A 17183-nucleotide genomic window follows, 5' to 3' on the forward strand; every position below is an offset into this window, starting at 1 on the left:
GTGATGACACGTGTTCAAGGAACTTTCTGAGAGTCGCGGCATCACGTTGGTAGATGCTTATACTAAATAATTTCGGTATTGGCGGAGGTTCCACAATTTTGACTTTGCAACGATGTTCCGTGGCAATCTTCATCATGTCCTGCAAGTTTTCCAACAGACTTGTCACAGGTAATTGCTGTAATTAAAAGAAAGTTGTTAATAAGGGAAATAAAATTAAAATAGGAAAAACTAATGGGCCAATTTATCTCAAATCAACCAAAAGTAAAAGCATTTTAAAAATTCATGGTGTCTTTTATTGTACATTGAAAGACATGTTTGCGATAGGTATTTCCAAAAATAAATTTTTTCCAGCCCTTATAGATAATTAGCAATTAAGACTAAAAGTCAAAACTTAAAAACTGCTGATTTTGTGTTTTATTGTTCATTTTAGTCACCATAAGAGATATGAAGCTTAAATTTCACATCCGCATGTAAATTTGTCTGAAGATTTCAAATCTGCGATCAGAAGTAATGAATGTTGTATAGCAGCATTTATGGTCCCAAGTCTAAGCCCCCGAATGAGCATATGGTGAAAGTTGCACATGTATGAAATTTTAGCACAAGGCAGGGCCGTACTGCAACCAAGGGGCCCACCGGGAAGGTACTTTCTAGGGGGGGCCACTCACATATACATACTGCCTTCTCCCCCATTAATTACTGACAAAATTCTTACCATAAAATATTACATGAGTCACTCCTATCTAATTCATGGACCCTTTTGAACGCGTTGATAAAGGGTCAATCCTAAAAGTTTTTGATGGGGCCCCTGTTGTTATTTTCCCACTTCAGGGGCCCCAATGGTCTTAGTCAGGCCCTGTATATTTTCTATACGGAAAACAACGGTGCTGTGAGATGTAAATTATTATTTAATTTCAAGTTATGGCATCATTTGAGTCTTGAATTTAGCTGAGAACTTTATATTAGCAAAATTATGAAGCTGAGTTGGAAACCATAAACATTTCAAGGGTTGAATTCCGAAAAATGTGAAATTGTTTTTCGCAACATAATGAGCTGGCAAATCTGGTCTGATATTAGCTGACTGTATTGCTGGTACTAGATATGTTATCATTAGACTTCGGATTTTTGCATTTTTGCATGTTTTTTTCTTAATGTGATATTGATATGCTCTTTAAACAGAAATTTGTTTGAGGTGTTTTGAAATAAAATAGCAGAGTTCTATAGTGCATATTTTGGAGATAAGTGCATGTTTATGTCGTTAATGCATATAAATGCGTATGTAAAGATACAACCAAATTGAAAATTTTTGACGTCCAACAACTTTCCTCATAAATGGAATTTCAAGTTTGTAATATAGACTCAAGATCTTGAAATGGTTCATTGTTGTTGTTTAGAATATCTTCCAAGGTTATATGAAAGGAGAAGAAGAAAGGGGTGAGTGATTCATGCTTCCGGTAATGATGCAAGACTGTCACCTTTTTGAAAGAAGATATAAATAACGGTGTCAAATCAACTACAATAAAATTTCCACGTCACCCATCTCATAAATTGTGTGGTCCTGTGACAGTATAAGAATACCAAAAAAAAAAAAATTCCATTTAGTTGCAGTGCGACATCTTCAAATTTGAATTTTAACTACCTCAGAATTTTATCCCATTTTTGACCACCCAAGAAAAAAACCCTGTACCATCCTAATAAACGAGGGAGGACCATTTCAAAATTTCGGACACCTCGATCATATTTAAATTCAAATTTTAATTAACTCAGAATTGTGTAGAATTTTTTAGCATTTTTGTACCACGAAGAATAAATTTTGTAGAATTGAAATAAATCAGCGACGGTCATTTAAAAATTTGGCCACTTGGATCATCTGTAGTGACATATTTTCAAATTTGAATTTCAACTATGTTGGTGGTACAAAAATCTAAAAAAAAAATAGGGAAAATTCAAATCTAGTTAGAATTCAAATTTAAAGATATCACACTACTGGTGATCGAAGTGGCCAAAATTTTGAAATGGCCCTCCTTTCTCAACTTGAAAGGTACAAAATTTTTGATGGTACAAAAATTTACGGAAATCGAATAAAATTCTGAGCTAATTAAAATTCGAATTTGAAGATGTCGTATTACAGGTGATCGAAGTGCACAAATTTTGAAATGCCCCCCCCCCCCCCGTTCATTAGAATGCAATGGAACAAAATTTTTTCTTGGGTGGACAAAATGGACGTAAATTGGTCAAAATTCTGAGCAAGTTAAATTTCGAATTTGAAAGCGTCACACTAGGTGATCGAAGTGGCCGAAATTTTGAAATGGCTCTCTTTTGTTAATTTGAATAGTACATTTTTTTTTCTTAGGTGGAGAAAAATTGACAAAAATTGGACAAACATGTCGCACTACAACTAAATGGTCCAGAAAAATCTTCTAGAAGTTATCTTTTGAAACAATGGATTGAAGTTGAGAGACGTTAACAATTTTGCAAAGTGTATGCTAAACAAATAATATTTTCAAAGTAAGTAAGCTAGTTTTCAGAAGAGGTAATTTTTATTTTGTTCGACAGCAAAAGCTCAAACTTCAGCAGCACTTTTTTTTTTTTTTTTTTTTTGCCTTCTTATATTTTCACAGCAGTTTCAAGTCTGGTAAGGAGTTTATACAGCAATGAAACAACCCAGATGTGTGTGTACGTGTTTTCATATTCGACAGAGTTCATTCCAAAGAAAACGTTGAAAAATGTATTTCAGAAAGAAAGAAACAACCCTTATTAAAATTAGCTCTAATTTGATTAAAATATTTGCTTTACAAAATCTAAAACTTGTCACAGCAGTTACTTTCCGAGATAAGTTCTTAAGTTTTTCTGTAAGGAGTTTATGAGAGCATTTAAGTATAAGCTTGTGTTGCTTTGATACGTACCTCGGTTTCTCTAAAGGGAACTTTCCTACTAACAAGTAACACTTCCGAAGTGTAACACTCTTATTTTGATAAAATTTGGCAGGTAGATACTACACATGAAATAAACGAATATGTGTTTTTTTTTCTGCGGAAATCGCTTTTAAAACCCAAAATTTTGAAAGCTTATGACCGAAATGCAAGAACAAGTAAACCGAAGTGAATGAAATTGTGCACAGATATTACAGACGGAAAATGAGGGAATACGGGTTACGTATATTCCCGGAGAAAACGGTTGGGTGGGACACGGACCCCTTGAGACATTTCTCTTAAGTTCAAGAAAGAAAAAAAAATCAAGAACTTGAAAACTCTCGATCAGCTGATTAGTTAAATAAACTTGTATATGGAAACATTGGCTCTGTAGGTCAATGTCAGGGTTCCGATATTCGTTTGTTCGAAGTGATTAAAACGCCATCTATCTTTTGTAATCTACTCGTACTTATTGCGTTTCCATTAGATTGGAATATGAGGTAAGCAGAGATAGGAGCCTAGAAATTGTGTCCGTTAAATTGATAAATAGTTAAATGTGATTTCGGTATAGTGATTGGATATTAGTGCTCCTATACGGAAGGTAGCCGGAATAATATTGTAAATTTATGTAAGTGCCATTGATATGCAGCTCGTCAGGAAATTGTAAGTACTAAATTTTAATCTATTTTTTTTCTTTCCATTTCGGCCCAACTGTTACAACTTTTTGGTGAGTGGTATGTCTTTTGTCACTAGATTAATGTATAAATTATTTTTGGGGATTAAATTCAATTTGTGTAAATATTTGATATATCAAACCTTTCAAAGTATAACCAGTAAATTTAATTTGGAATATAAAATTAGTGGAATGCGAATGTATGAAAATTTCCGGACTACCATTTAAAAAGGGAAAGGGTTCTAGTTAATATTGAGCAATGTTGTTTTGTGTTAGCACAGTTATATTGTTATTGTTGAATTTACATATATATTGAAGAAATTATATAATAAATTGTTCGAGTTGAAGTAGATTTATAATTTCCAAGAAAAAGGATTACTTGCCCAATCTATTCCGCATTAAGGGGAAGCCTAAAATGCCCTTTCATAGGTAGTGGATTACTTGGTAACAAGACTGCCGCTACACCCTCCAAACCTTTGATCACGAAATAGCAAAAGTATTAGTAACAGTATGTCAGATGTGTGTAAACGACATGAAGAATTGCAACGAAACTTTGTTTATGTACAATACGCAAAAAATAAACTAATAATTTTTTTTTCTGCGGAAAAACTGTTTTAGGAGAGCAAAAGCTCCCACCCAAAGTTTTGAAAGTTGACGCCCGAAAGACAAAAATAAGTGAACCGAAGTAAACGAAATTATACACATATTGTAGACACAATATGAGGAAATACATGTTTCGTATTTTCCTGAAAAGAAAAAAAAAACTGTTGAGTGGCGGAAGGAGTGCACCGAAGCAAATTAAATTGTATGTAGATATTGGATATGTAAAATGTGGCCATTCGTGTTTCACAAGTGCCTCTATCCGATTTCTTCAAATTTGGCAGACCAATTACAAGCACAAACAGTATATCGTATTTTATAGTATTTCAGGAGGCACCTTTAACTCTTACAATGTTTTTCCGCATAAACAAAAACAGGTATCGATTTATTTCCAGTTTGCTGTTGATATGCCAAATTTGATGCAAAACGGATAGGGACACTAGAGAAATACGAAAGGCCTTATTTTATATAGGGTCTATGTAATATCTACACATAATTTCATTTTCTTTGGTCCACTCCTTCCTGCGCTATTACGGTAATATTTACTATTTTTCGGATGGGCCCTAGGCTCCAATATCTGTGCACAATGTTATTCAATTCGGTGCACTTCTCCTTGCCTTTTGGGCCCCAAGTTTCAAAATTTTGGGTGGTGGCTTTTGCCCCATAAATCCTTTTTTCCGCAGAAAATTAAAAAAAAGTATTCGTTTATTTTTTGCGTATTGTCCCTACACAATGTGTCGTTCCAATTCTTCATGTCCTTTAAGCACTTTTGACATACTGTTATTAGCACTTTTGATACTTCACGATCAAAATTTTGGAGGAGTCTGTGTCCCACCTAAACTGTTTTCTTTTTTCTTTTCAGGAAAAGAAGAAACCCATATTCCCTCATTTCATGTCTACAATATCTGTGCACAATTTCATTCACTTCGCTTCACTTCCTCTGGCCTTTCGGGCCTCACATTTCAAAAGTTTGGATGGGGGCTTTTGCCCCCATCTCCTAAAGCCGTTTTTTTAAATAAAATTTAAAAAAAACGTATTCGTTTATTTTTTGACTATTGTACATACACAAAGTTCGTTGTAATTCTTCACGTCCTTTACACACATCTGACATACTGTTACTAGCACTTTTGATATTTCGTGATAAAAGCTTCGGAGGGGTCGGTACGCCACCTAACCGTTTCTTCCAGCAAAATACGAAACACGTATTCCCTTATTTTATGTCTACAATATGTGTGTACAATTTTGTTGACTTCGGTTCACTTCTTTTTTGCCGTTCGGGCGTCCACTTTTAAAATTTTTGGTAGGGATTTTCCCCCTAAAACCGTTTTTCCGCAGAAAATTAAAAAAAACACGTATTCGTTTATTTCATGTGCAGTATCTACCTGCCAAATTTTATCAAAATCGGAATGTTACACTTCGGAAGTGTTATTTGTAAGTATTCTGTTATGTCTTCGAGAACTTTATCTTCTTCCCATTCATGCTCCGTGTCTCGCTGAAATCACTTTATTCCATTTAAAGTATCAATATTATACAGTGTAAATTATTGCTGTTTGAAACAGAGAATGTTACGGTAGAATAAAATATTCTAGGGTTTACATATAATTGGATACAAAAAGTAATTTCAAGTGAATTTATTTTCTTTTAAACAAGAACATAAAGTTTTTGAATACAGCCTTTTAATACAGTAACAATTGCCTTCAACAGACCCCTTATTAAACGGAAATTTATTTTAATTGGAGATATTTTACAGTCCCATGAAGTTAAAGCTAAAAAAAATATTTTAAATTCTCTTGATTAGGCGGAACCTGTGTTGAGAACAATGAATGTTAAAATACATTTTTACGGAATTTTTCAAGTTCCGGAATGCAGCGTTTAGAAAACTTTTAGACATTCTGTGAGAGGTTAGGTATATGAACTACGTTATTTGTAAAGGTCTTCGTTTACTTATTACTCTACACATTTAACCTTTAGTCCACTGCCATGTAAGGCCCTAGATACGGTGCGAGTTTTTGAACGAAGTGCAATTTACATAGTTATTTTCAAATACCAATAACTCGTTCTCTAGCTGATCTAGAGACATGGAACAATTAGGGCAATATACACAATAGATCAAAAGGGATCCAGTAGTACAAAGAGGAGCGCTGAGAAGGGCATAGCATCTACTTTTTGTCTTGGCCTTTGAAACCGTATGTAGGCTTTTTTTTTTCACTGTAAGTTTTATGTGTATTAATTCGTAGCATAAATAAATGCTGTAATTGAATACGGTAGGCCTATGTACATTCTATATATGTCCATTGTATGTATGTGCCTTGTTTAGTTTTTAAGCACAGATCTATCTCCGTTAACTCTAGAACATTTAAGGGAAATTTTTGCGTTTCCTGTTCAATTTTATTAGGCGGGTTTCATTATATGGTTTTAAGCCAAAAATGTTTATTTATTCCTCTGAGTATATTTATTTTTATTCTCAGATACTTGGCGCATTCTTTTTTATTTGCATACTATATATATATATATATATATATATATATATATATATATATATATATATATAGGGGTCTATATAAAAGGAGATGTTTTTTAATTTCACATACGGTACTGGCTGTGAACTGTTTTTAACTAGAAGAAACAAAATGTGTTCAAGTGGCCTTGTACGCTTGCAGAGCTGAAAACATTACAAGTGACTTTTCGTTTATCAATACTAATTTCTGTTCTATTTCAAAGATCATAACGAGATTACAAGAGCGATAATTAGGACTTTGTAGTGCATTTGAGCTGTTTGATTCAATAACGAAACAGAAGCCACCAAGACCAATCGGACAAGCATTTCTTTGAAACTCACATTCAATAGACGCGAAAAATCTATGCATAAAATTCTTGTTTAATGTAAATAAAGTGTTCCTGGGAACAACGTCGCACGAATTCCAGATTTACAATTTTGATTCCAGATTTCCAGATTTACAATTCCGGAAACTACACAGTTGTGTATTGTAGCATGAATGCATCATAGTTATACACCAAGTATATGTATTTCAAGTAATACAATTTTTTTCTCTGAAGATAATGAAATTCCTCATTTAACTTTAGCTTTTGATTTGTGCATATTTACAATTTTTAGTGCATATCTGCATATTTTCAGTGCATGTTTTCGTGATTTTTAGCGCATATTTGCATGCATAATTTGCCGTTTTTTAGTGCATATCGGTCCGAAGTCTAGTTATCATACAGTCCGTTACTCCCGTATACAAGGAATGCGTGACGTGTGCCTTTTGGTACATATACCGCTACTTGCGATACGAGTACCCACTAAAAATTTCGCTGTCCATGGCCCACCGGGAAATTTCTTAATTTTACCGCCTGGCCAGTACGCTCCTGGCACAAGGGTAAGAAAAGCCGATAAAAAAGAAGAAGAGGAAAGAAAGAAATGAGAAGTAAAAAGAGCACACACAAACACATACACGTCCAAGTGGAGTGTCTTGTTCGACGACGGTAAGCACGGCTCTCCATGGAAATTAGGAACGTCTCTCAAGGAGGAAGGAGGTGAGTCAAAGATCGACACAGAAGAGCAGTCGCGAACACGCACACAATTTTATGTACTCGACATATGATTTATGTGAACAAAAGGTGTAGAAGTGGGTGACTCATCAAAGCACAGGGCAACTGCTATAGGTATGAACGTTTTATTTGAAGAGAATAATACATGTAACACAAAAACAAGGACTAACAAATGATTTTTCAAAGTATCCATCCTAAAAGAGGAATACAGAGAGGTTTAAATTTTCCCCCTAAAAGTTAAGGCGAACGTCGTTACTTCACTTACAGAAAATAACTGTGGCGTCCACCAATTCCTTAAAAGAAATTATAATGGGCAAGTATAGGCATGGGTACGGCGTGACGTCATGCATCCCCTACATTTTCAGATTCGCTGTTACCCCTGCCAAAGAATAGTGTATCTCCAAATACTTGCCGTTAGAAAAATGAAGCTTGATTAAATAAATCTAAATTCGAAATGAGAAGGGTCTCGATACATGTATCCTTAAGTATATAGCAGTGTAGTATGTAACATATATATATATATATATATATATATATATATATATATATATATATATATATATATATAGGAACTGTACCAAAAGTGGGCCCCCATTTTGTTTTTTCCATATATCTAAGAAAGTATCAATCAGAAAAAAATGCTATTCAGGCTGAAAATAATATGATATGTAATTGTTTTGCTTGTTTCTTCCCATCACAATCAAGGCAAAAATGGGTTGAGAAAAAATGGATTTTCATATGGACTGCATTTTCGGCATTCGAAAAAACTGTTCCAAAACCGGGCCCCTTTAAATTTAGATAAATTACCCAAAGCGAAAACCTGTATTACTTTAAATGAGTTACGTATTTAAGCTAAAAACAACATCCTAAACACTGGGGATTGAATTAAAATGAAATATGAATGTTTAAAAGACATTATTAGAAGAAATTGAAACAAATTCCGAAAAGTAAAGAACACATTAAAATTGAACTTAAAACTTAAATATTCCACATTCTAGTGACCAAAATGCAATCTGAAAATATTTTTCTTAACTCCAGCACAACCTTTCAAATAGATTAAACTTATAAACTGAAAATGTCTAAACTTAAATATTCCACATTTTACTGGCGGAAATAGCAAATCAAAATGTCTTTTTTATTTCTTTTTTAAACTCCAGAACAATCTTTCATATAGACTAAACTTGAAGACTGAAACTTTCAAAACTGAAATATTCAATATTCTACTGGTAGAAATAAGAAATCTAAACATCTCTCTTTCTCCAACCTACTTATCCTAAAAAAAAAAAAAAAAAAAAAAAAAAATCCTCAAACTTCAGAACCAAAAATTCCAAATTAAACGTGATAAATGAAATGTTTCACAAAGTTAAGATTGCTAATACTGGCAAAAGTCACAAATATAAATGACTTTGCCAGTCTCCTCACAATCTACATGGGCCCACTAAGAGCACATGACACAATGGACCCACAGTTCAACTCTCGTATAACTCGAAAAATTTTCAGTGCAGAACATGCATGTGGCATCGTCATCCGTGGACGATGTTTTCCCAGGTGGAACGTTTAAAGTTGAGAATATTGTTGATGCTTCCTTATATCAGAGATTGAGCCACAATCAGAATCGTCTTCCTTGGCTCTTCCTCTCACCTTCAGCTGTCTTTTACTTTCCTGGATCATAGGATCTTGATAATGACTTAACACTGCCATGCCCTCGACCACGATATTGTGTTATTAGTTTCAGCTTTGTTTTGGGCATTTTGGTCCTCTTTAAAATTGTAGATAAATTGCACGAATTATGAGAATTTGGTATGAAACATATCTTTTACTTTTGCACAACATAGTAGGGGCTCGCTTTAGGATTGACAAGGGGGCCCACTTTACGACCATACATGTTTTTACTTTCGCTGCAAATAATTTGTCAATCCTACGTCTAAATTACTAGCTAATTACATAGAACATACCTCTTATCATTAAGATTAAATAAATACATAGTTGGCTCACTTATCTCTTTACTAACTATGGAAAACAATGCTTGCTCGTCGGAGCTTCAAAACTTTCCACTGCATGAAAACTCGTCAGATGTTGATTGCAGAACAAAGGATTAACTGATCAACACAGGAACTAGCGCTGCATGCAAAGTAACGTTAAACTACAATTCAGCTTATTTCTAGCATTCTACGCCAATACCCGGAGCAGCAATTGAGGGGGCCCGCTTTATGGACCCGGGCCCGGGTTTGGTACAGTTCCTCTATATATATATATATGAAATAAATTTGTATGTCTTAACATGTACTCTAAAGAACTGATGACCGTTAGAAAACAAATGAGGGTTTGCATATGTATACCTGCTGTGGGTGACCATGCAACTATCATAAAATGGACACTTATATTATATAAGTTTCTGAACATAAATTCTCTTTTTACTAGTGTTCGGCAGAACAAGAGTTCATGTTTCATGGAGCATAATCGAATGCATAGGTATGTGATAATCTGATAATTACAGTAGAAACAGGAAGATTGTTTAAATTTTTTATTTACATTATTGATAATTGCGGTTGTCATTATAACTAAGAATGATATTTCTAGGAAGTGTTGGTTATTGGCGTACTTCGATATTTGTTGTCTCTCGTTGTACCTGTATTGCAAGTAATCGACGTTGAGAGTCACGATGATAGTTACAAGTAAAAAAAGAAAAAAAACTTGGTATTAGAGTCCCAATTTCGTCACAAATTTAGGGATAGTAACATGTCTGTGTGGTATTACTCCAAAGTTTACATCATTATGAAATCAGCGACGTACAAAAAGTAAATCTACGTAAATTAGGACAATACAAAGAAGTTTATGAAGTTAATTACTTTATATTTCATAACGATAAATGTTACTAAAAAAATCTACTCCTTCATTCCAGCTTACTGCATGTCACTTAAACTTGGAAAAAATATAGGAAATAAAGTATTTTTGAAGTTCATATGGTGCAAGTAAAGTATCTGCAAGCACATCTCAATGGGTCAACAGATCTGTAAAAACCATTTGTGTGAAGAGAATTTAAAGGATTATCGCAAATTTTACATAGGTTTTGGTATGCATGTGTCAAAAAATCATTCCAAATCGGTTTATCGTACAACTTGATAACGTAAGATAATTTGGACACGAACGATCAGAAAAAAGGGGGGTATTTTTTAAGTTATTATTGTTTCTTTTCCTTTTCCCCAATTTAAACAACTATGTACTAGTTCTTTTTATCCTCATACCTAAGTAGAAAAAACATCCCGAGGCATGGATATGTATTTTATTTTTCATTTTTTTCTTTTTTGGAAAATTATGCTAGACCCATACACTAATTTAATATAAACTAACCTAACAAAAACGAACCGGACCTAACCCAAACTAACCTAACCTACCCTAAACTAACCTAATGTGAACAGAAATTAGCACAATTGTAACATCTTTTAGAGAAAAGAGCTATAGCCCTTCTGCTAAGCATAGGCCGAAAAAAAATTCAAAACATGTGAAATTAACTTTTTTTTTGAAGACTTTACTTCGAAAACGTGGTAACATATCACGTATGATCATGTAGATGCTTCCAAAAGACTGAAATGATCATAATACCATTTACGTATAACAATTGTTATTTCAAACCGTTTTAGAGCTACAAACCATAAGGGTAGTGATTGTTATATTGCTTAAAATGACGTAGTTGTATTAAATTTTTATAATGATTGTTGCTTTCCTTTGCATCTATAGCATTACCATAATAGTTTTTTGTGGTTTTAAATTACAACAAATCGCAGTTTTACATTATTGTAAGCAGTGTTCCCCACTTAAATAAATTGCTACATATTATTCTAAATATAGAAAAATAGTACAAATAACGTAGGTAAACTGCAAAATATTTTCAAATTACTCGTAAATTGTTTTAGGATGCAAAAATGTTTTCAAAAGTCGACGTTTGTCATAGTTTTTGGGTTACTTGTAATATTAATGTCAAAGTTTTCGTTCCAGTAATAAATGTTAATGTAAATTGTTACTTAAATGAAATATAACTGTTACCTTTTCAGTAACACAAGTTGTTCCGCCTATGTATTAAGTCTGGTGTATGCTTTAGATTAAAACCGGGCTTAACAAAAAGTTCTAATTATGCTAGGGCGGCTAAAAGGAACGTGGAGTTACTAATGATAGCGAAATCTGAAGCACGTGTCGGTCGTTCTTCTGTACCCACACAGGGATTCGAACTCGGTACCACGCAAACCAAAGTCTGGAGTACTAGCCGCTAGACCAAATGGGGGGTACTTAACATTGTGTTGATTTAAATCATTTAGTCATTGTTACCATATCCGAAGATCAAAAAGTAGTGTGTCTATGCTCCATAAGTAGCGAATTTGAAGTAGCCCTATTTGCAGACCACATGTGTAGAAATGAAAAGGTACATGACATCAGGGATGAGCAGGAGGTAGGTCCTGCGGGTCCAAACTCTATCCTCCCTTGAAATCCCGACATTTCTGTAAATTTTACCTAATTTTATGGGCGATTTTACAAATTTTAATACACTTTGTCTTCATATTGAATTTGAACTACCCCGAAAAGTTTTGGACCACCTCCCTCGAAATAAATTTCTGCTTACGTCTCTGCATGATATCATTGAAATTCTATGGTTAATCAAAGCAGAATAAAAAATATTTCATTTTTAAATTGTTTTATACTTCTCATAAACGACTGCGAACAGTTGTATGAAGAGTGAAATAAGATTTACGAAAGGAAACAAATTATTGCTTTGTCCTATTTAGTTGAGTAACAATAACACTTTGGCCCCCAAAGCTGATTTCGTCGCCAACGAGGGGAGACATTTTTCTAGCATACAAACATATAGGTTTGCAGTATCAATGACAATTTATTTAAATTATAGCACTAAATTTTTCAAATTCTTTCGTATTATCCGTTATTCAATTCTGAGAGTAGAAATTTTGTAAACCGGACTAGTTTTCCGAGGCCTTTATGGGTGAGGATGCCTGAGCACTGTCCCAGTTGCTCCTGCCTAGTTACGACACTAGATGTATGCTTATATACGGTACTGTATTACGATATTATAAACTTGTATAAGAAACTAAATATACTTAAAATGAGACGCGAACTATGCGAAACATCGGACTTTGAATCTAACTTACTAGGTAATCCAACCTGAGACCATTTATAGCAAACACAAGAGTCGTAGCTCACACCACAAGGTTCAGGAACTTCGGGTTAGAAAGTGTCAATAAAGTACGTAGATGTGAGCGGTAAATAAGCATTTGATCAATTTGAAACAAAATTTATTGTAGTAAAAATGAATCCTAGTTTTTAAGATAATGAATATTATATTCTGTTTTTAAAATGACAGTCCAAGCAGAATATATTGGATAATAAACAAGAAGTAGTAAAACTTAAATTTCGGGATAATTTAATAAATTCGTGCTGCTACGTGATGCGTTATCCGTTAGGATGAATTGAACAATTTTGATTCGAAGGAAGGACATAAAGTACTGTATAATACTGGAGTTAATTAAATATAGTTTAAAGGCAGTACTTTGGCTATACCCAAGCGGCACACCGACGTCGAAAAGACGTGGTTTTTTTGGTGTAAAAGACCGTAAAATACACCGAACATGACGTGATTTACACGTCTTTTCCCACGTGGAAATGTCCGGGAATATGACGTGATTTTTATGACGTCTTTTACACGTCATAGAATATGACGTGATTTCTATGACGTCTTTTACACGTCATAGAAATGACGTGTAAATCACGTCTTTTTTACGTGATTTTCACGTGTAAATCACGTCTTTTTCACACCTTTGATGTGAGTTGGGGGGGGGGCGTTCTCGAAATGAGGCGGCGAGAAGCAAAGGGGTGTAAGTGACATTTGCAATAAAGTATGGATGTCTCAAAAATGGATTCTGCACAGCTAAATATACAAACTGGATGGTGAAGCTCGTCGCAGTCCAATAGAAAGTCTACCCATGAATGCTCTACGCCGAACTTCATTATACAGTTTGTATATTTTGCTGTGCAGAATCCATTTTAGATACATACATACTCTATTGAAAATGTCACTTACACCCCTTTGCTTCTCGCTGCCTCAAATGTCATGGAAGTCTGACAGGATTGTTCAGTTCCAAATGTCAAAACCATTAGAAATTGATGTGCATCCGCAGTTTTGACATTAGGAATTTCAATCCCATGTACTACCTCGATTATTCGCCACACTTTTGAGGCTATTTATCAGCCCCTATTCAACCGTTTTGCACCAAAGTTAGAGGTTAGGCCACTAGGGCTACCTAGTTTTGGCCCCGTAAATTTTGAAATAGATCGGTTGAATAGTGGTTGAAACAAATAACCCTGAAACTGTGTCGGATAATCGAGATTCTACTATACATAGATTGAGATTCCTAATGTCAACACTGGATACACATCAATTTATGATTATTTGGACATATGGAACTGAATATTAATAATAATAATAATATCTACTCTAAAACACACAGCTTACAACACATTTTTTAAAAAAAATGATAAAAAAGAAAATGTCATACTTTTTCTTTCTTCTTAACTGCGTTTTTTTTTTTTTTTTTTTTTTTGACAGTTCTGAACTGATCTCTGGCCGCAACACTTTTCTTGGGTTAAATAAAAAGTCTACAAATAACAACTGGACAACGTTTAATATAAGGAAAAACAATAATGAAAATAAATTTAGCCTCGTGGCTGCTGCTTGATTTTTCACCATTGTGTTGTAATTTGCATAATAATTTACAAGCTCCTATACCAGATAAGTAAGACCACTGGGTTATTGTAATAAATAACAGATCAGGATAGACCCTAAGAACCCTAGATCTTGCCACAGCGAAATGCATCACCACTCTCTTTCGGAAGCACACATTGGGGAACGTCAAAGTATTGTGGTCTATTTGATTGGTCAGTACCAAGATTTTGGAAATTTCGGTTCTCCGAAGGTTCGTATTATCTATGGATTGGGGATTTCCATATCCAATTGACCACCTCTAGTGTTGTTGATTTCTATTTTTTTAGTATTTGGATACTAGCCTATTGAATAGTACATATTCGCCTCTTAATGTGTGGTATATTTACCTACACATTAAGAAACGAATATACAATAGCTGTCAAGGAATTATTATATACCTAATGCAACAGGAAAGAAACGGCAGTGCTTGCTCCACGAAAGGATAAATTTAAAGCCATACATTAAAAAGAAAACCGAGACGCATTGGATCGACTTGAAAAACAAAACAAAAAAAAAAACCTCGAATGTAAGACTCACCCTTGGCGAAAAAAAAAACCTACATAACTTAAGAATGAGAAAAGACTAATAAACATGGTAAAAACAAAGAATGAAATGGAAAAATAAAGGAACATTGTACTTACAGTCCTAAGAAAATGAAATGAAATGAATTTTTTTAGTTTTACGTCCCACGCTTATACCGGTTAGGCTAAAGGAAACGGTGATAATGAGAAATGAATGAAATGGTGGAATGGAGAAAGTGGGAGGAAACGGGAGAACCCCGAGAAAACCCACGCACACGGTGTTTGTCCACTACAAAGTTCACTTGGAGGGGGCTGGGATCGAACCCGGAACCCCAAGCAAAAGAGGTGAACGCTCTACCACTGAGCCACCGCGGCCCTTAGTACTAAGAAGAATCCACTCATTTCGTCACTGGAATTTATTCATGTGCATTTCCTAGTACCTTCTTCTTAATGAAATTACGGTACAACACGTGCTTCCATAAATTTTATAGCTATCCATTATTACGCTAGTATGCGCACACATACACACAAACACAACCACCCACATCCAACACACACTCACACACACAAGAACAATGGGTTTTATTGACAGTGCAAAATTTAGGACTAAACTTTTATAACTCCAATTTAATACACCTTTATTTTGAGGTGAAAAATCGAAAAAGAAAGTACATCTTAATTAATCTCTGAGGGATGAAAGCGAAAACACATAACCATTAATTTGAATTCTACATTTATTAGTTATAGTACAATGTGCACGTTTTGTCGTATAAAATAATATTCATACTGTTTGTAATGCAACAAGAAACACTGATTGTCTATATTATTTGTAATACAAACAAGAAATATGTAGACAATGCAAATCTGTTGGTTACAATCTAAAACTTACAGAGATCTTTTAATAATATAAAATAAAAAGAATAAAATTTTCCTATAAATTTCGTATGAAGGAAAACACCTTTCATAGTTATTGAAAGTACAGAAATACAGCATAATATCAAAAAAGCCTCACGTGCTTAAGTAGGTTAAAAATGGGGACTGCGGTAAGTATCCCACTTCTTTATCTATTATACCAGTAGCAGTTTCTTCCATCTTTTAGTTTTCGAAAAAGATGCCTTTACATTGATTTCCAACAAAGCGAGGAGGAACAGGTCAACATGTTTCAAGCATGCCGAATCCTTTTCATCCTCAAACAACAAGGCAGATGGAAGTGAATATCTTTCTACTAACGTTTTGAAGATTTGTGGCAATTGTTCATTTGAAGATCTTTATTTTTACTCACGAATGATAAGTGTCTTTAAGGCTAGTTTGCACAACGTGAACTTTGCTCTTTTTTCCGCGGGAGTTAAATTTCATCGCCAGCTCTTTGGAAACCAAGCATCAGAGAAAGGTCCCTTTTCCTCCCAACGATGACAAATAGGAACACTGAAACAGAAAAAAAAATCATGAACAATCATAGTGCAATTTTTCAGGTGCGGAGAAAATTAAAAAAAAAAAATAATTACAATACGTCATGTGCAACTACAATCAATACGCAATAAAACGATTAGTTACTGCACTCGCTTGCATGAAGTCACTTATTCTCAAAAATCCACTTTTAACGGCCTTCCATACAGCGAAATTAAACTACCATTAATTTTAGTTATTCTGTAATAGCTTAACTTTTGATTTTATTGCAGCTGTTAACTCTGATTGTTCAGGAGGATCAAACAAGTTGGGGGATATAAAACTTTATATATACAGATACATGACAAATAATTCTGAAACACTCATAGAAGCCTACATTACGTATGTTCTCATAATATAAAATGCCACTCTAAGACCAACTTTAGGATGTGAGCTAAAAGTGACGATCAAGTATATTGATACGATATTACAACTGATGAAAAAAAAACTTTGAGTTTTACGTCCTACAGTTATGTCGGCTAGGCTAAAGGAGATGGTGATGATGAAGACTGAATGAAATGGTGGAATAAGAAAGTGGGAGAACCTCGAGTAAACCCACGCACACTGTGTTTGTCCACCAGAAAGTTCACTTTGCGGGGACTGGGATCATAACTGATGCAGACTTATGCAGTAAGAATAGTTTTTATGGTATGAAAAAAGGAACTTTCTAATAATAAAATAATATAGCTACTCATTTATCAAACACAACTAGACAA

General features: G+C 34.2%; 2 protein-coding genes across 2 annotated transcripts in view; one reads left to right on the top strand and one right to left on the bottom strand.

Annotated features, from left to right (window-relative positions):
• The window catches only part of LOC145677043 (uncharacterized), a gene marked incomplete at its 3' end in the record, with an annotated part of 25382 nt that continues 8199 nt past the window's right edge, over positions 1-17183 (bottom strand). The window contains 1 exon segment of the mRNA XM_081747738.1: positions 1-175. Coding sequence (XP_081603864.1) covers positions 1-175 — 175 coding nt within the window.
• LOC145677042 (uncharacterized) overlaps positions 3426-17183 on the top strand; it is a 26702-nt gene continuing 12944 nt past the window's right edge. Inside the window, exon 1 of the mRNA XM_081747737.1 lies at positions 3426-3572. Coding sequence (XP_081603863.1) covers positions 3553-3572 — 20 coding nt within the window. The 5' untranslated portion in view covers positions 3426-3552. The remainder of the gene's footprint in view (positions 3573-17183) is intronic.

This window comes from Thermobia domestica, unplaced genomic scaffold, assembly GCF_964235325.1.
Source record: "Thermobia domestica unplaced genomic scaffold, izTheDome1.hap1.1 HAP1_SCAFFOLD_563, whole genome shotgun sequence".
Lineage (NCBI taxonomy): Eukaryota > Metazoa > Arthropoda > Insecta > Zygentoma > Lepismatidae > Thermobia > Thermobia domestica.